General features: G+C 36.1%; 1 protein-coding gene and 1 pseudogene across 1 annotated transcript in view; one reads left to right on the forward strand and one right to left on the reverse strand.

Annotated features, from left to right (window-relative positions):
* TRHDE (thyrotropin releasing hormone degrading enzyme) overlaps positions 1–26,551 on the reverse strand; it is a 326,844-nt gene that overhangs the window by 4,145 nt on the left and 296,148 nt on the right. Inside the window, exons 16-18 of the mRNA XM_087814534.1 lie at positions 9,326–9,493; positions 8,642–8,782; positions 4,487–4,568 (exon numbers count right to left, since the gene is read on the reverse strand). Of these exons, the coding sequence (XP_087670660.1) occupies positions 4,487–4,568; positions 8,642–8,782; positions 9,326–9,493 (391 nt within the window). The remainder of the gene's footprint in view (positions 1–4,486; positions 4,569–8,641; positions 8,783–9,325; positions 9,494–26,551) is intronic.
* LOC107526530 (small ribosomal subunit protein eS1 pseudogene) lies at positions 13,702–14,482 on the forward strand (annotated as a pseudogene).

Consider the following 26,551-nt stretch of genomic DNA (forward strand, 5'->3'; position numbering starts at 1 on the left):
GTGGGGAAAGAATACTGATGATATAAAAACTGGATGATTCAATGGCATCGCAGTCACCTGAGTAACTAGATTTAGAAAGAATGAAGGAGGAATGTGGTCTCATTTAGCCAGAGAATTGGAACACTAAATTAAAATGTTATAATTTTTAAATGTTTTGTCATAATTCTTATGGATATAAGATTTTCTCTAACGAGTCTACATATTCTGGAATGCTCAGGGATTTTATTTCAAGATTTGATGCTAGCAGTGTTTCTTTCTGTTTGGTATGTCTTAGGAAACTGCAACCAACGATTGCGATGCTAATAGACAAATGTGAAAAATCAACTTGCATCAAAGAAACATTATGTGGTGTGAGTCATCCCAGGGTGGGCGGCGCCACGTGGAGGGCAGGCCAGGAGGGAAATGTACCGCGTCAGGGCTGCCCTAAGGACAGGAGAAATGGGAGGGACATTTAAAATTTTTAAATGGAGTTAATACCTTTTGGATTAATCTAAAAACCAGTTTCTGGGAAGCGTGGTTTGTTTATGACAGTGCAACTTTGATTACATGATACTGATGGGTTTTCTCAAAGTTTATCCTGTGCTCTCCTACAAAGCCCCATGCCTCACCACATTAGCAACAGGTAACCATGTCTCAGAGCAGTGTCTTTTACAAGAATTCAAAATTACTATGCTTTTATAACAAACATGTAAAATATCCAATGTTTAACAAAGGTTTATTGGCACTATCGTTAAAATTGAGTTGACATTTGACCAAATTTACTCATACTAAGGAAAAGGGAAGAAAGGAAAGCACTGAAATTTTTTGAATAGCTTCCATATCTCAGGCACTGTGCCACACACATACACCTGTAACATATATACATATGTAAAAAGGAAATCTAACAAAAACACCCAAATGACCTTTTTAATTTTAGCTGATTAATCCAATAATTCATTTGTATTTATATAGCTATGCTCAGACTCGTTCAGTCTATATCTCTAAAGCAACAAATAATACATGGTGATCTATGTTTTGAATTTAGTGTTTCAACTTATTACAAAACGTACATTACATTATATAGTATAGTATAGTAGCATTATTTATGTATCAATCAGGAAAAAATTACATCTCTTCCTTATAAAATATGCTCTGCTTTCTTACATATTTTCCTAAGCAGTCACTGAGCATGCCAAATAGTGATAATGACCCTTTGGCAACTTCGAGCCTGTGGAGCATGCTGTGGGCTTCTTGATGAGATAGCAAAGCACCCTGAACAAAGAAGTAAATCTCTTAAGTCTTCAGCAAAGGCAAACAATAGGTTTGAATACAAATGTGCTATTGACAGGATAGCAGGTCCGATTATGCTGCAAGAGAATGCTCAGTTGGAAAGGTAACTGGTAGGTCTCTTGGGATTCATTTCTCAACTCACTATTCTAGTGCACTAAATACTGCCCTCAAGAGTTCAGAGAGCCTGCAGTGACTCCTGTGAATCTTAGGTGTAGCTATTGGTCAGAGGACATCTGGCTCACGTTCCTCAGCTGGCATAAACTGACCTTACGCCCCTTCTTCCTCCACAGCTCTTCTAGCAAACAGGTGGTCAGAGCAGCCCTCTCTCTAGCTGGTCCGAGGGCGTGATCGCAGAGCCCTCCAGGCTCCTGCCTCACTCTAGAGGCCGTGGGGTAGGTGGAAGGCATTTGGCGTTCTAGTTTGCTTATTTCTGCAGTTCCTTGGTACAGTGTCTGCTGCTATTAGTTTTTATTATTGTGTTTCCTAAATATCTATGCCACCTTAGGTGTTTATTTGAGGAGGCTGTAGGTTTAGACATTTTTATAAAATAACATTTAGTAACACATCAGAGTTGTTTGTTCTCTCTGCTCTTCAGAGCGTAAAATTTCTAGACATGTTTGTCAATTTCTCTATTAAAAACATTTTAACATTTTATAAAACTCTTATTTTAGGGTGCCCTCAATCTTAAACATCACAAAATAAAAATTATCTGTAGAGTAAATTGCAACATATATAAATGAATCGGATTATTGCCTATCATGAGATTTATAGTTTAAATTAAACATTAAAGCTGTGAGTGGGATCTCTGCAATGCACGGGATCTATGTTATCCTACAACGGTGTTGTACATTAGGTTCAAGAAGCACGAAAATGAGTGCTGGAGAGGAATGGATGCTTAAAGGGCATTAGTATGGAAAAATGGCAAGGGCCTCTGAAATTCCATGTGGTAGTACTTCCATGAGTTTAAAATTAAGGAAATAATGCACTGTCTCATGGAGAAATATTGTTCAAACTGCTAGAGCCAGGAGTTAAAGGAAACTGTCAGTCTGAGGCTCTTGGATGCAGTTGTAGGATGGAACCATGTAACAATATAAGTATCTCTACTTGATGCCCCTAAAGCTGATGGGGATCATGAAAATCTTAAATGAGTTTTCAGAATTCATAAAGATGCTGATTCTCTTTTGATCTATAAACTGCTGGAATGAGAATATGCCATGTCTAGAGGGAGCACATTGGGTTTCTGCTTATGAGGCTCATTGGTTACAGGAGAATGAGACTGGAATTTCCTCAGCCCCTTTATATTTATGGAAGGGGTTCTCAGCAATACAAATTAAACCCCCATTCCATCCAACAACAGTGGTGCCCAATCCTACAGACGATTAGATAATGAAAGTATGAAAAAGCCTCAGGCCACAGCTGTTAAACTAGAAAGTCAGAGCAAGCAGCTATGCCGTGAAGGGATTCATCGCTCATACCAGGAACTCCGCTGAGAAGTTAGCTGCTTTGCCGATAATGGACTAAAATTCACAACTTAGTTTCAGTTTTGAAACTGTACCTTTCATTATGGATATCTTAGAACATTTCAAATGCAATGAAGTCTAGTGTAAAAATTAAATGTATAAGTGAAATACATAGAACCAAATGGTCAGTATACGATAAAATCTGTTATATGTCCACTTAAAATATTTTTTTCCTATTGCCTGGTATTACCAAAGCAAAAAAAATAAAATACGAAAGATAGACAGAATTAGAGGATAGAAAAAGGAGGGGGGCAGGAGAGAGGCAGGGAGGACACGCGTCAAATGGGGAGAAGACCCAGAGAGAAGCCTGGAGAAGAAAGGCAGCAATAAGGAGGGGCGAGGAGGGGAAGGCAGAGGAGAGGAGAGGTTGTTCACTTCTGCAATCACTTCAAAAGCTGCACAGGTAGCGCTTAAAGGAGTCTTTCACTTACAGGTAATTGAATATGAAGTCATGGAATTATAAGTACTTCATTTAAATACAGAGAAAATTGGAAGCAATCATTAATGTAATTGCTCTTTCTTTCTGCTTTGTATGGATATGAAAAAGTCCTTCCCATTTAGCTTCCCTTACTAACAAATATAGTGAAACATGAGCTGGGACTTTCAAAACCAAATCCTTCAGAGTTGGGAACACACGTAGCAGGGACAAAAATTGAGTTTGAAATCACTACAATCAGAGACTGAACTTAGCTCATGGTGTGAAAGAAGCCACGCTAAGCATGGTGGAGGATCATACAAAATTGGGCGATATCAAAAGATAAGGGTGGTGCCAGGGTTGATGCTTCTGCAGGATCGCTGTTCGATGTGATTAGCTCCAGGTCACAGCATCAGGCATTCCATCGGTGGTAACTAAGGAAACCATGATTCTCAATGAAGACCCTCAGCTATGTTTTATAGCAGCAGACTAAGAAGGGAGAGATGTTTGACAGCCCACTCATTCTAATCATTTAAGAGTATCTATATTTTGCTCCTTCCTCCTACCTACTTACCCTTTCCCATTTCACACTCCTCTCTATTAGAGATGTTAGTGGTCAAAACAGTAGTTGGTATCCAGAGAAATAAACCAGAGAAAAAAGGATATGTTAGATACTTCACCAACTGGGCACTAGTCCTTAAAAAATTACGTTTGTTTTCATTAATGAAATTCCTTTGTGATTGTACCAAGCAGAATTTTAATCAAACTATTAATCTAAATATATTTCTCCAGATACACTTCCTTCCAACATATGAATTTATTCCACTTAACAGACTGAATAGCATGAAGCAATAGCATCACATCCAGTTATCCATTCTCTGTATGAGCCTGAGCACAAAGCAGTGAGACTCAAGTTCTGTACCTCAACTTCAACTTTGGTCTCTGTATCCAAATACTGAATCACAGGAGAGTTTTGTTGTTTTGAGGATCCTAAATTGGGTTCACAAAATCAGCTGACAAGCAGCTGATTGAATCAGATATGTCTGGAGTGGGTTTGGAATCTCCCAGTTGAAGACTCATCCCATTCAAGCATTTCTTAAAGGCACTTGATGTTTACTATATCAAAAATATCTTTGCAAATAATGAATTGAGTAAAGTAGTTAGCATGAGTGAGTGTGTGTTAAAAGAATGAATATGACTCCATTGGAAACAAATGGTTAAAGTAATAGTATCATTTCATACATTTATTATAGAAAAATATTAGAAATCTTAAAATACTTACCTCTTTGAGTTCACCTTCAGTATTAAGAAATTCTGTAACTCCACTGATAAGTTTGGAATTCATAAATAATGCCTCTCCATACCTCAAAAGATAAAAATAAGTCTTAACGTTAATACAGGCAATAATTTAAGAAATACTACTATATTTCTAGTTCTCTCAAAACCTATTTGAAAAAATAATGACAGAAAACTTCCCTAATCTGATGAAGGAAATAGACATACAAGTTGAAAAAGCACAGAGCGTCCCAAACAAGATGAACTCAAAAAGGCCTAAACCAAGACACATCATAATTAAAATGCAAAAGGTTAAAGACAAAGAGAAAATCTTAAAAGCAGGAAGAGAAAAGCAGTTAGTTACCTACAAGGGAGCTCCCAAAAGACTTCTAGCTGATTTCTCAACCAAAACCTTGCAGGCCAGAAAGGACTGGCAAGAAATATTTAATGTGATGAAAAGCAAGGACATATAACCAAGATTACTCCACCTAGCAAAACTGTCATTTAGAATCAAAGAACATATAAAGAGCTTTCCATAGAAGAAAAAGTTAAAGGAGTTAACCACCACCAAACCAGTATTACATGAAATGTTAAAGGGTCTTCTTTAAGAAGAAGAAAAATAAAGATCAAAAATATGAACAATAAAATGGCAATAAATACACATCTGTCAATAACTGAATGTAAAAAACAAAATTAACAAACAAGTAGAACAGAAACAGACTCATAGATACAGAGAACATTTTGATGGTAGCCAGATAGGGGAAATGGGTGAAAAAGGTGAAGGGAATTAAGAAGTAAAAATTGATAGTTACAAAACAGTCATGGGGATGTAGAGTACAACATTGGGAATATAGTTAATATTCTAGAAACTATGTATGGTGTCAGATGAGTGCAAGATTTAGTAAGTTATGTAATGTCTAATCACTGGGGTGTACACCTGAAGCTAATATAATATTATATGTCAACTGTAATTGAAAAATTAAAAAAAATAAATACTACTATAAAGATTTTTTGGAATCCTTCTTAAGGGTCCCATTTGACCAGTGGTGTCTTGATGCCATTAAGATCTCAGAGCATTCAAGGTCATTTCCCTAAGGAGTTGGGAGATGCAAAGAGCTATGGTTACAGGATACCAGCAGATGCTGCCTGATTTGGCTCACAACTTTTAAGAGAAGTCTGAGTAGTAGTAATTTTTTAAAAAGGAGCCCTCTAAAATTAAATATAAGAACTACTATTACATTTTCAATCTAAGGCCAGAGGAAAAACTATTTTAAAACTTTCAACTTTAACTTAGCTTACTAGGAAAAACAATCCCAACTAAAGAATAGGACTGGAAGATAAATCTGGGCATTATCAGTATGTCACATAGATCCTTTGGTCTGGTCAGTTAAAATTGACATTGGCATTCTCATTTTTCATGCTTAGAAACTGAGCCAAATTTCTCAAAATAAAAAATTAGCATTTTTATGTGGCTATTAAAATAAAATACCAAGTTGTTCATTTGAATTGCATAATTCTTCTACCACAAGCATAATTACTTGCCTCATGACTCAAGGCAAGAGTTTTTATTTTATTGCTTTGTCTGTTCTATGCTAAGGTTACCTACCATAAGCTATCATACTCAGAACTAAGAAAAGTACACCAAAAACTGGACTCTGAGTTTGGGGAAGCCAAGGTCAGGCCACAGGTGCCAGAGGTTTTCTAATGCTGCTCTTACTTGTGGGACATTAAATAATTTAGCTTTCGAAACCTCGGTTTTCTCATCTGTAAAATGAGGGGACTAAACTGGATGACTGTCACAATTTGTTGTAATCCTAAAACTGAACTATTCCATGGGGAAAAGCTAGCTAAATAAAGTAAATAGGCAATCAATAATAATATAAGTAATCATTCATAATCACTATGTAAAGAAATGGCCTACTATGCAGGAGTAAAAATAATTCTTTTTCTAAGAGTGTTCTGTTTATACTTTGATTATAGTCATATTAAGATGAATAAAGCACAATCCTTTCCTTGAAGGTATTACACTATCTAGAATTGTAAACAGAAAATTTCCACTTATTGTGGTGATAATAAAATTATACACTTGGTTTAGAGAAGGTCTCCTGCTGTGGGATGTTGGGATAGGATTTGGGGAGATGATGCCATACAGGTTGAGTATGGAGTAGTTCCGAAGATCAAGGAAGAAAGTAATTTTAGGCAGAGGATCAACATAAAAAAAATGCAAGGAGGTGTGAAACAACATGGTGCGTGAAGACAATTGCAAGCATTTGGTGTTAAGAGTGTATAAATTGTGAGGCTGGGGATAGCAGAACAAGAGGCCAAGGGATTAGGCAGAGGGCTCATTAGGGAGCTTCAATTCTCAGTGCAGCCCAGAGCCATTGAAGGTTTTACATCACGGAAATGTCACTTTTGTTTTCCAGAGTGACTCTTGAGACAAATGGAAAAGGCTATGTGTGTGTGCATGTGTGTGTGTGTGTGTGTGTGTGTGTGTCTGTGTGTGTGTGTGTGTGTGTGTGTGCGCGCAGTGGTGGATATAATTACAGAGGCAAGGAGACAAAAGGCTGTTGGTAAGAGATAAGAGCCTGCGCCAAGGCAGCGGTAGCAGGAAAGAGAGGACTATTTCAAGAAACATTTAGGAATAGCTAAGCTGACCAGACCTCGAGACTAACTGTTACATATGGCGAGCGAAAGGCTGCACATGCAGATTTCCAGGTATCTAGGTTGAGCAACTGGTGGACAGCCACACTGCATGCTGAGAAAAGGAAGAGAGAAATGATGGGTTTAGCTTTGCAAGGACATCCCAGCAGGAGATCCCAACAGGCCACTGGCCATTAGAGCGCCACTTGAGTGGAATGTCTGAGTGAGAGAGAAAGATTTCAGAGTGACTGAAGCCATGAGACTAGCTGGCAACTGAAAGCAGGGGAATCTGCGGGCAGGACGTAAGGGGAGCTTTGGGCAGCACCCCACGAGCTCAAGGATTCAAATACTGACAGCGGGGTAGGAGTAGATGAGGGCAATCCTACCCGTCAAGATAAACACTGCCATATCTGTAGATATGCTAAAGCTTGAACCTTTCTACCTTTTGATTAGAGATCATAGACTCTGAGACAAAATAGGCATATCAGGAACCAAACGCTTTTTGGTAGGAACTAAACTAGATATGCATTGCAATGAACTCTGATCCACAAAGGCACTCTATACAGAGACTCTGTGTGTGGGTAGATATTTAACACTCAAGCAAGTTCTAATCTTCCAATCATTCCATTTTCTGAGCTGAAAATACAAAAAATCAATGTGCTTTCTAGGAATATCACTGCTTTCTGACAATAAAATATTTGTAGATAGAAATGTGTTTTAATATGATACATCCATTCTTTATACTAAGGTAACTGATAAAGTGTACTTTTTAAAAGTAAAGTTTACACAGCAGTTTTTAAGAGAGATAGAGCAGTAGGTCTGCACACTGTCTGGGGACATTTAAGTTTGAGAACATGCAGCATTTACATGCTCTATAATAAATTTAATTTTAAAATACCATAGAGATTATCAGAGTAATAAAGGAACATTTATTATAATATATTTAAATATATAAGAAACATTTTCTAAAATTGAGGCTGAAGAATTCTTACCACTGAACAAGATGTCCCAGGAATGAATTATACTGCAACTAAAATTATACAGTGATTCAAATGTTCCTTTTTTATATTATGATTTTATTTCAGGTGTTTTGTGATATTTATGTTTAAAGGAAATTTAAAACGACTTTACGGAAATAAAGTTTTCTTGATATAATACAATTATATCTGATTTACAAATCATATTTTATAACACATTCAGGATACAGGGGTTTTATAAAAACAATTTCTTCAACTTTGGAAAGTTTGTTAGATTGCCAAGGAAAACTGCACTGCTAAACCTTTTTACTCTCATTTCCATATATAATTACAGTTATCAATATTTAATGAATGATTAATGTTATAGAATTGTTAAAATAATTTTGAGTTTCATAGGCATGGCAGGACCCATCTTGGTTGTGTTTTTTCCAGATCTGATTCTATTATCTGGACCTTGATTCTAACACAAAAAGTTGGGCTTTTATCTCTCGGATGTCACCCTTAATTTACTCACTGAATTATGAATGATTGGACAAGGTATCTACCTGGTATTTAATATCTTCCACTTATCTCTAAAGAACTTCCAGGCAAGGTCCCGGCCATGTGGATTTCGAGCTACATGGATTATCACGTCAATGGCATCTTGATCCAGCACCACCTCAGAATTCAGTGACAGATTCAGAAGTCTTTAAAGATAGAATTGTGGGGAAAGTTTTAGTCCAACAACTTAAACATTTTTATAAAATTACAAAAATTACATGATTTAATTATCATATTCTTCAAGAGAACAATCCTGTGTAAACTTTACTAATACAAATTAATCAATAGAATACTTTTCTGGTTATAAAAAAGGAAGAAGATAAAACTCATAGTATGTTAGTTAGTACATTAAGTTCTAAAAATAACTTGTGGGTGGAGAAATCACAATTCTGTTTGATGATGCAAACTTACCTTTAAGATTCTTTATAGTAAACACTTCCTTTTATATTGAAATATTATCTTACATATATAAGTAAAAACATCTTAAAAATCAGTTACAGAAACAAAGGTATATCTTTTAAGTCAACTAGCTTTAATTATGTTAACGCATTAGTGTTCCTTAGTTCCAGCAATATAGATTTTATAGTAAGCAGCATATATTCAAGGAAATAAAATCAACTTTAGAAGAGTTTGATTAATGGAGAATACTTTCACTACACAAATAAATTTAGAAACATTAATTGACCCACCTATTTAATAAATTCCTGTCATCACTGCAAGTTAAGGCTTCCAATAATATTTTCTTCTCGGAAACTGCCGTGGTGGAGTGGAATTTCATCCATATGAACTCCCAGACGTCCTCATCGAGCAGTGAAACTCCTGTACAGTAGACGATGTCTCTAACATTTAGTGGTATTCTAAAGAAGCAACCCATGGTGGTTTCTGTTAATTAAAAGCTTCACAATGTTGAAAATAAAGACAGATACTGCTTTACTACAGTGGGTTTAAAAAAAAAATGATTTTGTTAATTCAACTGTAGCTGAACGAGAGTAATATTATACAATACAATATTCAAAAATATTGACAACTGAATGAATAAAATAATGTATTTTATTTACAGGTAGTTTTGAATGAAATTTTTCTTTCCATTCTTTAAACTATCTTTAAACAAAAATTGTACCAGAAAAGCATAAGAAACCAATAAAAATAGGGTGCTTTATATTTTCATCTGCATTAATAGGTTTATCAACCAAGATTTTGCTCTCATAATTGGCAGACCCAAGAATGACAAGAAAGCACTAGTTGAGAAGACTGGCTAATCTGGATTAAACAGAAACATTTGCTCCTAAATTCTTAGACAACTTTTTAAAAATTATTTTTCTCAAATACCTCTCCAAATTTTGGAACCTAGAAGATTATTAATATGGACAATAAAAAAAAAATTACATTTCGAGGAAATAAAAGGTTCTTTTTTCCTATGTTTATAAAGGTGACTATGAAAAACACACTAAAATTTGACTTTGACGCCAAAATAAATGTTACAGTGTGCTTTCTCTGGGTAACAAGATGAAACAATCCTGTCTAAAGATTTAGGACCTTTATGGTTAAAATACTGCTATGGTTAAAGGAGTATTTGGCAAAAAGGAGACAGTGTCCGTCTGACTATTAGTAAGATGATCTCATCCTGTTCTGTTAAGCAGCTAAGTCGGGCTACATTCAGGATACTGAGGATGTGTATCGGGATACCAGATGTGTAGAACTGTTAGAAGTATCAGACAAAATTCATGGTTCCCAGAATTGGCTAAAACTGTATTATTTTGTCTCTTCCTGCAAGTAATTAAAATATTTGGAGGAAAGTTACTTTAACTTTGCTGACTGAAGCTTTTTTGTTTGGTTGGTTGATTTGTTTTCTTAAAAACAAACAAACAAAAGGAATACAGACATCAGAAGAAACCAGCGAAGAGCTTCACACTTTCTCCTGTTCACCCTCTTAGCCTTGGATTCCCCTTGAAGAAAGTATCAGTAGTCTTCCCAATGGTCAGGGAGACCTTGCTCTCCCTGCACTGTGTGTGACCTGCTTGCCACACAGCACACCTGAAAGCACTAAGGAAAACACTGCCAGCACATTTTGAAGAATGTGTTAATCCTGGTAAATACAGCATAAGGTTACAAAGATGCCTTCGCATTTATTAACTGCAATAAGAAAGGTAACGCATCTAGCCTTTCTCTAAATCATCCGCTAGCAAAGAGGATGACTCTCTCTTCCAAATATTACAGGCTACAGAACACACCACCATATTATTGTCATGACTTTGGCCAAGAGATCGATACAAATATTTGCAAAAAATAATAAAATGTCTACTGTAATCAACAATCATTGCATATTTTCTTAATGTTAAACCTAATAGTACCAATTTACTTTCTAATAGAAATTCACTAAGTTAGTAATATACCAAATACAGTACAGGAACAAAACCTATTGAATTAGGCTGGTTACTGCCTATGAAGCCAGTCTCCAGTATCAATGGTTTCAACTAAAAAAGGCATACAGAAATATAAAAAAGGCAAAAAGAAAAGAGAAAAAAACTAATGTTAAACTATGTTCCTTAGAAATAACTTGAATGCCATATACTATAGTTACTAACAACAGTCCATATTTTTTTAATTTAGTACTTGCTGTTGGTGCTGCTGAACTGTGTGAGATGTTATGTACAAATGAACAAACGGATCGGCGAGTCCAAGCCCTGGACACTGGCTAAGGGGAATCAGAGGTAGAAAATAACACTTCTGTGCAATATTATGTTTCAGGTTACACAACAAATTTTATTTATGCTATATAATAATATCACGACATCTCTATTATAAACTTCTTTTAGCAGGAGAAGGAATTCTATTTTGAGAGAAGGTATTTTGCACTGTAACAATTATCTAACAAGCTGAGAATCAGGATGATCTGTACATGACAGTCATTCTTATTTACATCAGCTAGAGATGGCTAATAACAATGAAAATAAGATGTATTGATTTCTATTAGTAATAATATTCAGATAATTGTCACTGAATCCAGATTTTTGTTGTTCAATAAACATTATCTGATAAAAAAACAAAAAATTAAATAAAAAACATAGTAAAAATTAAATAAAAAACTCATCCTTTATGAGAGCGCTATCACCAACCCCTGGGCCTACCCAATGGGCTACAGAGTAATACCAATGCATCCAACCTATAATTCTCTTAGTGCTGAACTGGATGTCACCTCTCTGGATGTCTTCTTTAATTATCATTTTTTACACACAGCTTAATTAGTCATCTTTGAGACATATTCAATGTTGGAAAGACTGTTTTTCCAACAACAGGTATCTACTCCATTCACGGAAGTGATCCTGGTTAAAATGTGGCCTCTGGGTGACTGAAAGGATATAGGCTAGCCTTGTATTGAAGGGGCTTCTGTCTGCATGGCAAGCTGGTCATACACAGAGCAAAGAAAAGAGATATTGAAAAGGATCCCAGCAATAAAGTGTTGGATGAAACGACAGACAGAGCCCCCTGAAAGAATCTCCCAAAAGTTGTCCTGGACAAAGGAGGTCTTTGAAAGCAAAGCTGCCCAGAATAGAAGCAGATCCCATATCTGAAACCGCAGCCACAAACCAAGAGAAAGACCACATCTTTGGATGTCATCTGCAAGAAACTGCAGGTCAAATTTCAGGCCTGTCAGTAGCTGTCCTTCTGTGAACAGCAGGTATATCAAATTTGATTACAATGAAAATGGGACACATATGTTTATATATATAATCTAAAGCCTATTGATGGTCCTCAGCTTCAGCTACAAACCCCCAAACTCTCAGGAAAGAAACTCTATTAGCAGATGTTAGAAGGTTCACATTGCTTAGGGCTCATAAAGCTCCTTAGAAGAGCAAGGGCAGAGCTGATTAGTCGGAGAAAACTGCTCTGATTTTCCTAGCATCTCTTCCCACCCCATCAATTCCTCATCTTCCTCACCACTCACCAGATAAAGAATCAGTGTATAGTTCACAGCATTATTTGTACTCATCACTGAAAATAAAACAAAATTTGGGAGCTCTGCATTTGCCAAGGGCCTTTGGTTCCCAATGATTTCCATTGTTAATGAAACCCCCCTTTGCTGCTAAATTTGTAAAGATGTTCTGATAACATTTTAGCAAAATAATTGCTCTGGGGACAGTTTAAGATCTCACTGTATAAACCAAAGTCATTAGGAACAAATAAAAAAGCTCATTTGTTTGTAAAGCATGAGCTGAAAAACCCACAGAAGCCATAGTTGTGAACAGTAAAAATGAGTCCTGTGAGGTTCTTGATGTCAGGATTACAGGGAGAAAGGGCCCCTTCTTGTGAACATGAAAATTGTTTATGAAAATGTGAATATCCCCACAGTCATTTCTATTTAACTGCTGCCTCAGAAGTAAGTCTTTTAATGAAGTTTTCTCTGGGAAGGAAAGATGTGTTTGTTTTTCTCTAGGTATGGTATACATCTTATAGACGAGCAAAGGGAACTAATCTCTTCCAGTTGCCTCCTTATATGAGATGAACCGGTTAATGCTTAGTCAAAAGGTTGTGCCTTAATTTTTTCTAGGATACTAACATTGCAGAAATTATTACCTAATTAGTGTAACTTCTACTATATTTTAAATTCTATTCTCTATTTAAATAGGATAAGAGTGCATTTGTATGAGCAAGTTTTAAAGCATAAAAGTTCAGTATATCATTGTAAAATAATTTATTCTGTATTTTGTTGATATGTTTAACCTGTTTCACCTTTACAAGAGCAAATACCTAAAAACTGAATGGCTGGGGTAGAAGTTAAAAATAAGTAGATACAAAAATAAAGGCATGCATCTTTTAGGAGAAATTTTTACTGAGTTAAATAATGATGGTGAAATGGAACTAATATTTAAATCATAGCAAACTGGTACTTTAATTATTAAATGGAAAATTGTGAAATAGATTGATAAATTAAGATAAATAATAAGAAAAATTTCTAAACAGTTTGCTATGAAAGTTTTTGTTACTGCATTGCTTTTTTAAGGTAAAAATTCAGGATTCATCTAAAATAATAAGGTACTGCCCTTTTGGCTCTCTGAGCAGCACCATGGTGGTGGGCAAGAGCAAGTGCCTTATGGAAGGTGGCAAAAAGGGAGCCAAGAAGAAAGTGGTTGATAAATATTGGTATGAAGTGAAAACACCAGCTAGGTTCAATATAAGAAATATTGGAAAAATACTAGTCACAGGAACTAAAGGAACCAAAATTGCATCTGATGGTCTCAAGGGTCATGTTTTTGAAGTGAGCCCAGCTGATCTGCAGAATGATGAAGTTGCATTTAGAAAGTTCAAGCTAATTACTGAAGATGTTCAGGGCAAACACTGCCTGACTAAATTCCATGGCATGGATCTTACCGGTGACAAAATGTGCTTCATTGTCAGAAAATGGCAGACCATGATTGAAGCTCACGTGGCTGTTAAGACTACAAATGGCTACTTGCTTCATCTAGTCTGTGCTGGTTTTACTAAAAAAACCCCACAACAATCAGATTCGGAAGACCTGTTATGCTCAACATCAACAGGTCTGCCAAATCTGGAAGAAGATGATGGAAATCATGACCCGAGAGGTGCAGACAAATGACTTGAAAGAAGTGGCCAATAAATTGATTCCAGGCAGCATTGGAAAAGGCATAGAAAAGGCTTGCAATCCGTTCATCCACTCCATAATGTCTTTGTTAGAAAAGTCCAAATGCCGAAGAAGCCCAAGTTTGAATTGGAAAAACTCATGGAGCTTCATGGTAAAGGTAGTGGGAAAAGCTACTGGGATGAGACAGGCACTAAAAGTTAAACGAACTGATGGATATGAAGCCCCAGTCCAAGAATCTGTTTAAAATTCAGACATTTAATGGTGATGAATTAAAAAATCTTATCTGTGATAAAAAATAAATAAATAAAATAATAAGGTACAGTTTTGTTAAAATAAAAATAGCAACTAAAATGATATCATAGATTAATACTTAATAATATGGTAAATATATTATTAAATATAATGAAATACATTATTAAGGACAGTACAATACAGTTGTGTTTTAATAAAAACAATGTCTATGTTAGGAAGACAGGATAATCAAGATCAACATTAACAACATTTGCCTCTGGGTTTGGAGATTGTAGATAACTAGCCTTTGTTTTTTTAACATATATTTCAAAGTTAATAATTTAATGAATTTTATAATTACTTTGGAAATAAGATAAGTAAATGTATAATTCCATTTATAAAGGTTAGATTCTGTTACTATTAAAATAAAATGTATTTCAATATAGAAAAATGCTATTGAATAAGATGTGGAAATAATTCCTTGTGATACACTCAAAGCATCTCCCATAGGAAACTATTATTTGTCAAAGAAAAAAAAATCACACAATTTTAAAATATAAATTTTAGCCAGTAACTGCCTGTAGGACTCAGCAAGTCAAGGTCATTGCTTTGGGCTTCATTTTTCATCCTAATTGGACAGGGCTAAAGTACATGAGTTCTAAGGTCCCTCCCTGCTCTGTTAGTACAAGATTCTTTTTATTAGCAATTGTATTAACACTGAAATGTGGTTTTAATTATTTTCAGAGACAATGAGAAAATTTTCACAAATCGCTCACTTCTCTAAGAGCACCTCTCTCTTTCAGGGGCACTATGCATGCCGTTGATATAAGTGTGGCCTACCATTTAATTAGTTTTAATTAATTTGCAGTTAATTAATTCATTTAAAAGATCATTTGCCTAATCTAACTAGAAATTAAAAGACAGATTTGGTTGAGGCTTCCTCCCTGACACTGCAAATCTTGTCCTGCCTTATAAGTATTAATAGTCTTCCTTCTTCCAGGGCAGACAATCCATGACATTAAAATGTCAGACTAGCCCTGGCCCAATGCTCAGTGGTTAGAGCATCAGCCAACGCATGAAGGGTCACAGGTGTGACTCCCAGGCAAGGGCACATGCCTGGGTTACAGGTCCGACCCTGGACCCAGTCGGGGGCAGGGGCAGGTGCAGGTGGCAACCAATCGATGTGTCCTCTCACATCGCTGTTTCTCTCCCTCTCTCTCTATCTCTCTCCCTTCCTCCCTCCCTCCCCCTCCTCCCTTCTGTTCCAGGCTCTCTAAAAAAAAATCAACGGGAAAAATATCCTCGGGTGAGAATTAACAACCACCACCACCACCTGGCCGGGTGGCTCAGATGGTTGAGCATCCTCCTAAACACCAAAAAGGTTGTGGGTTTGATTTCTGCTCAGGGCACTAAAGGGAGGCAACCTATGAATGTTTCTCTCTCACATCAATGTTTCAATGTGTTGTTATTTTCCCTTTCACGCTCTCCCTTCCTCTTTCTTAAAAATCAATGGAAGCATATCCTCAGGTGAGGATTAATTATATATATTAATTATATTAATATATATAAATATATTAATTATATTTTTTAGTATATATATATATATATATATATATATATATACTAAAAAATAACCTGCATTTACAAAGGTTGATTCTGTTTTATTATCCCCTACCCCCATCTCTTATTCTGTCCCCATTCATCAGTCCCTTGGCCGCTGCTAAGAAAGCTATCTTTAATAAAACTTAAAGTTATTGAGAAGGAATGTGCGACTTTTCGCACCTAAGTGTCAGTTTTCTCGTCTGGAAAATGGGGATAATAATTCCTTACAAGTTATTACAATGATGAGATTAGATAATGTTTATCCAGGGCTGGGCACAGTGCCTGGTTCACCTCAAAGGTTCAGTATGGGCTTTATCCAAATGCTGTGCATAGCCAAGTGCAAGGGACATAAAAAATTGTCCCCAAAAGTGGTAATGACATTCCTTCTCCTCCTTATTTTTATTAATATTATTATTAGGATAAAATGGCAACAAATACTCTTATTTTTTTTAAACGAATACTGGACTAAAAGAAAAGCAGAAACAAAGTTTTTAGACAAACTCACTAAACGTGAATGAGTAATTATAAAGATCATGACTGACAATACAGCTCAGGTTTAAGGCATTACAATAAAATACTCTTTTATAATCCCACCTAACTTGTCAATCAAATATGCCACTGAATCAATATAAAAACCCTGGCAACCGGAAGAAATATTGTTCCTTAGTATCTCTACGAGGCCCCTAGCCAGGGGGGACAGAATCCCACGAGAAAGGCGCAGTCAGGGACCGGGGAAAGAACACTGCACGGTGGTGCCGTGAGCCAGGCCCTGACACGCAGCTGCTTCCAGGGAGTCCTCTCACCAGTGCCCATATAGTGGCTGCTCAGTCCCTTCAAAACTTAAACATAACAAAAGGCAATATTAAAACCTCTGATTGCAGGAAAAGGCAGTTCAAAACCAGTCTGCATGGCCCTATGATGCTCATAAAACAGAGTTGGAGAAACCTGGTGGAGAGTAGACCAACTATATTTAAAACTGCTGTTCTGAGTGATGTTCAGTACCTCTTTATATTTTAATTTTGCATCTGTGCAAAGAAGCATATGCTGCTCTTTCTATATGAAAGGAAAAAGGACTGCTTGGAAGAAGGAGTCATTTTAATTCTTAATATCCCAAATGTATCAAAAGGCTATATTTTAAAATAACAGCACTCCTTTAAAATGGCTTTATAATTCAAATAAATGTACTTTAAATGGAATGTTTACTTTACATAAGCTAAAATTATATTAAATTTTATTTTAAACTTGTAAGTCTCATGTATAAAGTAGCTATTATTTCTACTGGGTGGGAAAGGAGAGGAGGGATGGTGAGGGTTAAGTATCTGGGCTATCAAACCACTTTATAAGATATAATTGCTAAAGCACAAAAAGATAGAAAACCAAGTAATCCAGGCAACATCAGAGGACAAAAAGAAGGAGACACCAAAGAAAAGGTAGGGCCCTGGCTGGTGTGGCTCAGGTGGTTGGAGCGCTGCCCTGTGCACCAGAAGGTCACGAGTTCTGTTCCCGACGGCGCACATACCTGGGGTGCAGGTTTGATCCCCAGTTGGCACGCAAACAGGAGGCAATCGTTCTTTCTCACATGGGTGTCTCTCTCTCTCTCTGTCTCTCCCTGCCTTCCTCCCTCTCTAAAAAGGAAAAAAATCAATAAAAAAAGAAAGAAAAGGTAGAAACACAGAAAGAACTCAAGTCACCCGGTATATGGGGTGGGCAAAACTAGGTTTACTGTTGTCAGTATGCAAAACAGCTTGTTCTTGTATTAGTATTTATTCATTATTGTATCATTTTCCATATGAACAACTGTAAACCTACTTTTGTCCCACCCTGTGTCTATCACAAAACACTATTTGATGCTTATGGGATATTTTTCATCAACATTATCACAATGTTAAGTAAATGTTATCATACTATCATTAGAAAGAAGACTAACAATGTCTGGTCAGCATGGCTCAGCGGTTGAGCCTTGACCTTCAATCCAGGAGATCTCAGTTGGATTCCCAGTCAGGGCACATGCCCTGGTTTCGGGTTCAATCCCCAGGTGGGGGCGTGCAGGAGGCAGCCGATCAATGGCTCCCTCATCGTTGATGTTTCTCTCTCTCTGTCTCTCTCTCTCCCTTCTTCCCTCTGAAATCATATAAGACATATTAAAAAAAAGACTAACAAATTAATTTCACTTTTATTTTGAGATAGAAACTATATATAAGGAATCAGTCCTAAGTCTTAATCATGGGAGGAAAAATAAGCAAAAAGGAAATGTTGATGCTGCTGAACAAATCTCAGTGCTCATAGCAATGCTTATGTTATTTTGAGAAAATGTGGAGGGACTTTCTTCTTTATAGTGTGGTTGGTAGTAGTTGCAATAAACCTTATACTCCATCAATCTGAATCCATCAGTATAGTCTACTATCTGTGATTAAATAAAAATGTTTTGAAAGCTGCAAATATTTTTGTTGGTGCTTCCGCTCTGGCTTAGTGAATAATAATGATTACTACTGTAAGCTTAATCAGCATTGCTCCCCGCATTGCCCATGTAAACTTACATTCATTTAGCACTTAGTACTATGATAAACAGTCTGGCAGTTAAAATAGAGCTATTCTACAATTAATGGGCATATCTTTTGATAGATGACACAAACTGAAACTGGTATAATATTAGGCAAACAATAAGAGCTTGGTAGGAAAATTACTACTGTCAGAAATGGGAGAAAAGCCAATTATATTGAAAAGGAAAAATTTTTAAATTAAATCAAGTCACCTTCAAAAGCACACTTCTGTAAAAATTAAAACACCTTGAGAAAATACTATTGACCATTTATCTTTATGCATGGCTAGAAATATAATTTTTATCAAAAAGTGAGATGTCAGGAAAAAGCCAAAAGTGTTGGGAAAAGGAAAATAAGTGTATAATTATTTCTGCATTTTAAATTAGAATGAAAAATCATTAATGCATTTGCATTACAAACTACATATGACTAAAAGAAAATGAATAGGAATATGCACTAACTGGGGTTATATTAGCTTTTGAAGCAATTAAAGCCCCTGCTACACAAAAAGTATATTAAAAATGCATCCAGATTAGTTAGTCTCTCAAGTAGGATATTTAGTCAAGTATTTATCCCATTATGGACTGAACTGAGTTAGCATGTACTGAATTCTCCAAATGGTGAGGAGAAGTGGTACTTTCAGTGTAATTCCTGAGAAGTTTAGAAAGAAGAAAAGTCCTCTTCTATTTGCAGGTGTAGACACTACTTAAGTAATTTTTTACTTATTTATTTTGTATTTTATATTTAACTCAGGTTTACAGTACAGTGGTTAGACAATTATATCACTTACTGATAATTCTAGTACCCGGCTGGAACCATACATAGTTATTACAATATTATTCCCTAGGCTCTACTGTACATCCTCACACGCAATCTTAATATATGACCTCTATTTATAAATATATTGCCAGGTAGTCATTACTGGTTATGAAAAAAGATTTCCAGTTTGACAAAGAAATTCACAATAGGATTAATTCAAACAGCAAGCACACTCACTACATTTCATATCTTATTTTTCCTTTATGTAACTTTTCTAAAACACTTCTGTTTGGTACCATACTCCAAGCTCAGAAGAGAGATCCCCTAAAACTTTGATGAAGGAACATAATCAGTTAACTGGGACTTTTGCTCTACTCAGCAAAGAAAATAAAATGAATTGATTAACTAAATAAAAAAATTTATAAAACTTCCAGAAGATGTTCTTGGCTCAGTATAGATACTGCCCAATCAGCTAAACTTTTTGAAAGTAGCAAGACTTGAATATTGAGAAACGATGTGGAGGAAGGCCATTTTTATACACTGTTCTTTCCATTTAATATCACCTTTCCCTCTTCACCTAGTGAACATGTAACTTCCCTGTAGACCACAGGTCAGTTGTCACTCTGCAAGAATGTCCATCTCACTGCCAGGTCAAATTCCCCATTTCATATAAATCTCCCTTCTGGGTCTCAATACCGTTAACATCTTACAGTAGGACATCTGTTTAGCCTTAGACTGCCACTGGACTGTAAGCTGCAGGGCGGCAGAAACAGTTTCCTTCTGGATGGTCATCTGGTGCCTTTTGGTATGTCATGGGTGTGGCAGAGACTCAAGGTATATTTGGTACCTGAATCAAGTACTCTAAGAATCTGAATGAATACTACTCAACTAAATCAAGTAGACTTATTACTATGGGGGGGGGGAAATGAGCAAGAATACTTTATTTTAGAAACAGAGCTAAAAGTTAAAAAGCAAGTTGGCCATTAACAAGGTATTCCACTACCCAAATGTGGATTGGGGCACCTGGCCCTGCAACACAGCGTCCATCAAAATGAGAAATGCAGCCCCTGCAAAGATTTTATGTTTTAGCTTTAAAGAACTACAGGGATAAAGTGATAATAAAATGTCAATGATGATGACATCTTTGATGGTAACTGTGACTCATTCCAGAAGTTCCCATACCACTTTCTGCCTTAAAGATTCTCATGAGCAATTTCTAAGTTTCTAGGCTGGGGTTGTGCAGGCCTAGAAACAATTCATCAAGAGGTGACCAGCCACAACTACTGGAATATAAAACTCCTAGGACAGAAAGATGACAGAAGAAACATCACTCTCCTTATGATATGATATAAATGTATAATATAAGTGAACGAAAATATGTGCCCTCAAGTAGGTAACTAGCTATGTTTTTTCCTCTCACGTCAACGGGTCTCTTATAAGAACATTCACAGTGGAATTCACACACAGGGTGCATGAAGTTCTCTATTAACAATGTACCAACTGTGCACAGTGTGAGATAAAGAACTAGCCAAACAGACCACAGTGCGGGATGTGTATTACCTCACATGCACGTAAAAAGGTGAACTACTAAAAATACAGGTTAATCAGTTTTAAGCTACTTAACATAATCCACTAAGAATATAAATACCCTTATAACATCCTTCCTAAACTCTTAGAAAATTAGTAATTAAATAATTTCTGATATTCTGACAGGGGAAAAAAGCAGTTTCCATGCCAGGTGCTGGAAGGAGGGAAAGAGATACATGACTTAGAAAGGCAGTATAGATGAATGTAGTAAAATAATGCTTTGAGTAAAATATTTTTACACATGTAAGAAAATTATGAGAACTATTTTGAAACTAAGATATAAACTGCTGTTTTATAATGCAAAATAGAATGCAAGTGGTTGTATTTTTTAATGGGAAATGAGTGAAAGTAAAATAAAAAATTGTATAAGTTTCCTGGGGATCTCTATAAAAATAAATTCCAGACATAAATTCTTAGAATAGCTACCATTTTTACACATCCATAGCTATAGATATATCTATATCTTTAAATAAACAGATAAAATTATTTAGATTTATAGTGGAAAAGATTAATAATAAATGACAAAATATATGATAGAAGAAATAAACAACTTTTGAAATACACTGTAAATGTTAAGCTTCAAGGGCCACAACTCATGTCTGGATTATACCCAGCTACTCAGTGTTGTGATTTCTCAGTTCTTAGCCTTGAATCCTCTCCTTATGTTATATGCTCTCCCTAGACAATCCCATCTACTTGTCATTCTCTCCATTCCTAATGCAGTGGTCTTCAAACCACTTGTTTGTTCCTTAAAGGGAAGACTTTTCAAGGAGTACCTAAAGATATGGGCGGTGTTACGGCAATCAAGTTCCACATTCTAAACTGTCATATAGATAATTCTCTTTTCATAAAAACTCTTCTTCTACTTTCACTTTCCAGGATAAGACATATTTCTCATTCGCTTATCTTGTATCTTCTGAGGGTGTATTGCACTGCAATACCAAATAAAGAGAAAATTATAAATATTGGTGTTAATCTCTAGAAAATGAACTTTCAATTTTAAAAAACTCATTGTTCCCATAAGATTTGAAGAAGAAACTAATTAAGTTGTCAGGCAATGATTTAAAATTTTTGGTGGTAGATTACTGTGTGATTTTTTGCACAAAACTTGGAAAGATTTTGAAGAATTGTGTTACAATTATAGCAAAATACCTTCCATCCCCATCAATTTATTTTTGTGTACAAAGTTTCTCAGCACTTTAATGTAAAAATATGAATAGAATTGACAGTGAAACTTTTCTCATTCTAGCAGTGAGTAATATTTATCTGTGAATATATAAGCTAATTGAAAAAAGGCCAATATCAATTTTTACTTTTGTATATAATAATTTTTATACTTGGAAATTATTTATCAAAGTTTGCAATGTATTTGTGTTGATCACTTATATACAAGTAACAACTATAATGAAAACCCAAGTTAGAAAAGAATTTAACAGGATTTATGCACAGCGAGTGTGAAATTTTGGACTGTTAGAGCTAATGTAAGCACTGAATATTTGGGGGCCATGCCCTTACTTTGGAAACAAGGTCGAGATTCAGAGAAGTTGACTGAGTTGTCTAAAGCCACAGCTGTCTAATGACAAACTTAGAGCAAACCTAATTCCTCGCCCCAGCTCACTGGAGGCTTGGACAGCCCTGTCCTTTCTGTGACTCTGCACAGACCCCGCTGTGTTCACTTGTCTGGAAACCGCCTATCTGGTAACTGAGCACGACAACGCCAGGTCTGGCTGGCCCAGCTTCAGGCTGGCATTTGCAGGACTGATTTGTAGTTGGGCGACACACAGCAAGAGGAACACAAAGGGCAGTGTAGCGAATGGAGGGAACAGGACCACAGTAGCTTGGAAACATGGGCAGGAAGCTAGGATCTGGGTTTTAGGGGAAGAAGACAAGAGGTTTCAGGACCACGACGGAAAGAGCCCTTTGTGCTTCTACCTTTATGTTCCCACCGAAGAAAAGCAACCAGTAATGGACAGAGGGCAGGCGCAGAGGAGGGGGCTGAACTGGAGCTCTGGGCGCTGTGCAATAAAATGACCTACGGCTGGTGGAGCGACAGGCGCCATACATATCAGCTGATTAAGGGGAGGGAAGAAAAAAGTAATATTTACCTCGGAGCCATAAAAAGCAGTATTTCTTAAAGCAGGAGAGGAACAAAGAGCAAATGTCCCCCTACTTCTCATTGAGAATCTCTGTCATAATATTTTCTTTTATATTTTATGGTACAGGGTACATCTTTATAGTCTCAACTCATAGCAAGGGGTCTACTTTTGAAGGGGTTTTATAAAGTTCAATACTGTTCTATTCTATGCTGTTCTTCATTTTCTGGTTTAAAATTTATACCACCCCACTATACAGGAGTGGTCAAAAAAGTTAGACAATAACTCCAAAGATGATTAATGTTTATGATTTCTTATAAGGGCCACATATTACACAGGCATTCATTTATATAACTCTCATGACTTGTGTGGTTGGTAACATTACCGCCATTTTCCAGATGATGAAACCATGTGATTTTCCGAAGGTCATTTAGAGGAACAGCGGCCCTTTGATCGCTGGTTTCTCCGATTCTGAAGGCAGTAATGTTTCCCCACACCAGTGGTTCCCAAACTGTGATCCCCAGACCAGCAGCAGCAGCATCACCTGGGAACTTGTTGTAAATGTAAAGTCTTGGGCTCTAATCCACCTACTTGATCAGAGCTCCAGGGGTGGGGGCCTAGCAAACTGTCCAATAAATCCCCCCAGTGATTCTTAGTGATCAGATTTGAAAACCACAGGCTTATGCCATGTAGCACAACCTGCATAAAATTATTGCTTATACTCACTGTAGAGAGGACTTGAGATCTATGGGGTGTCTTTAAAAAAAATTTTTTTTTGTCAATTTTGAACAAACATGTATTACAGATATATGGTAATTTGACATAATACCACAGAATCACTTGAAGTAGGGGTTAGAAAGCAGGAAGGCTGAGGGTCGAAGCCCACGTTCACCATCAAATGTTATATAATATTGTCAAGTTACATAACCTTTGTGAGTTTGGGATTTGTTTTCTGTAAAAATGAAAATAAAAATGAGATCATGCACAAAAAGCACTTTAGTCCAATGTCTAAAATGTGATAAATACTTAGCAAAGTAAATATAGTTTTCATCATGATTATCATTATTAAAGACAATAATATTAGTAACATTATAATTAATTGCATGAGCAGTGAGGCTTATGTATTATGCACGCTGCAAAACTCCAGAGACGCTCCTCTACTTGTAATTTTTATCATGAAATGGCCTTAAGTTTTCCAATTTCAACATAAATTTCTAATTCATTTCACTTTAATAAACATTTTTGATGTTCTCCAATGTACAGGGTACTCTGTTGTTTCAAGGTATTTTTTAAGCAGGGTGATGATACAGCTATCAATTTACATGTTAGGGAATGGACACCATTATCTATTAAATAATTTTTTTAACTTAAATATTTTAAATCTTCATCTATATTGGCTTAAAGCTTTAAATTGTACTTTTTAACAGTATTTGAAAAATAATGCATTATCACCAATTTAAGGGGCTGTGTTATTGTGGACACATCTAATTTCAGGTTAAATTTATTTATTCAAAGAAAACCTCATATTGTCATATTGTGATCTCTGTATAGTTAACTGTATAATCTCAACAGTATTTTGATACAGAGGTTTTCAAATAACAGTTCACTTGCAGTAATGAAATATTCCCTATATTTTGCTCAGTGAAGCTCAGGCCAATTATTTCTTGTTTATTTGCATTAACTAGTGAAAGAAACCACTGTCTGTCTCTTTTATTATGCTTTTTATACAGACAAAAAAGCTAGCATTTTTCCTATGTCTTTTTTTTTTTAGAGTGAAATTTTCAGGTCTTCAACCTCCTTTTGTATCTCATGTTGTCAGGATCTTTTTATCTTTTCTATTGTTCTCTACCGAATGCTCAGCACTTTGTCTCTTTTCTAAAATGTGGTGTCTGCTGAACTTAGTCCCCAATTCACAGCCTAACAAGACCTGAATGTAGCTCAATCTGTTTTTATGCATGACATCACCATTACAATTCAAAGCACTGCAGCATTTGAATATTTTAACAGGGATCAGAATGTCGACTCATTCAATTTATCATCTACTGTCATTGTTGAATTTTTTTCTCTGCTGCTACCATCTCTAGCTTTTCATCCCACTTTTAGGTTCCATTATCTTGCTCTGCATCAACTTTCACATCCATTTCATTTTTCTGGACCCAATGTCACTGATTTAACCTATCTCTCCAGCATATCAAGATTAGTCTATAGTAGCACAACACCCCAAAGATTTGTAATCCCTGCTACTTCCATGATTCACTGTCATTTAGATTTATGAGCATAAATACAGAGCATCTCCCAAAAATATTTTATAAGTATACTACTATATTACCTTGGAGGTTTTTTGAAAATGATTTTTAGGGTTCCACTTAAATAAAAACAAAAAAAACTGACATGTTTGTTGTTTCAGGCACATTTAAGCAGAAAACTTGCAGTCCTCTTTATTGACTCAATATAAGAAAGTCAAACTCAGAAAATAAAGTTAAACTCAGCACCAACTACAGGACTGCATTGTTTTATTATTAAACTGTCATCCAAAAAATACAGATTAAACCTCTGATCATCAGTGAGGATGCCGTGCCCTCTCCACAGGAGGTCACTTGTATATACTGGGGCATGTCACAGGGTCGGCTGAGCAAATCTTAGTAAACACAGAGTTAGTTTCACTTAGCATGCTTACTTGCCCAGTTACCAAAGAAAGCAAAGCAAGGGAATATAAAAATGACAAAGGAAATATAACAAAAGTCTTAGGCCTAAATTTAATTATTTTATCGTGAATAAATGACACAGTTATCAAAATCAAAATCAGCTGACATCTTACAAATGAACTTTTATTTATGAGGAGTTATGGAAGTGATGGATTCTTCAAACTGGAAAGTCATAAAATTACTACACTCGAACAAAACATCACTCCAAGCACCTTCATTCTGCCTGGAATCCCCAGCCATGTGCTTTCCATATTCATCACACACCCCACCCTGCCCTCCGCCCAGCCTTGTCCATCCCACAGGCCTGCTCACCCTTCAGGAGGCAGAACGCAGTCCCTCCGAGGCAGCAGTCCCTCTCCCTTGGGTTTTCACCCTGCTCGTGCTTCCAAGAACGGCTATTTGTTGACAGAGCTCTACCTTCTATTAATTTTGAGCCCTGCCTCTGCCCTTTGCTTTCCAGCTACCAGCTGCTACTGAGAATCACTCAACAAAATTTTTTTAAGTAAATGAATTATTTTAAAAACAGTATTTTCCCAGTAGCTATATTTTTAAGTGTAGGAAGGGATATTAGGCTTGAATACTCTAAAGAAATTACAGTAATGTAATGGACTGAATCCAGTTTTAATAAATGGTAAGAATATATGTTAACAAGAGTAAATTCATTAAAGGGTAAAAAAACAGCAGCTCTGAGAAAAGGCATGTGTCAGTAGCAAAACAGAAAATAAACAAATTATCAAACAGAAAAAAAGAGGAAGAGGAGAGACCACATTCTTTAAATAATACATTTCACTTTTTT

The sequence above is a fragment of the Miniopterus natalensis genome, chromosome 2 (genome assembly GCF_054644295.1).
Source record: "Miniopterus natalensis isolate mMinNat1 chromosome 2, mMinNat1.hap1, whole genome shotgun sequence".
Lineage (NCBI taxonomy): Eukaryota > Metazoa > Chordata > Mammalia > Chiroptera > Miniopteridae > Miniopterus > Miniopterus natalensis.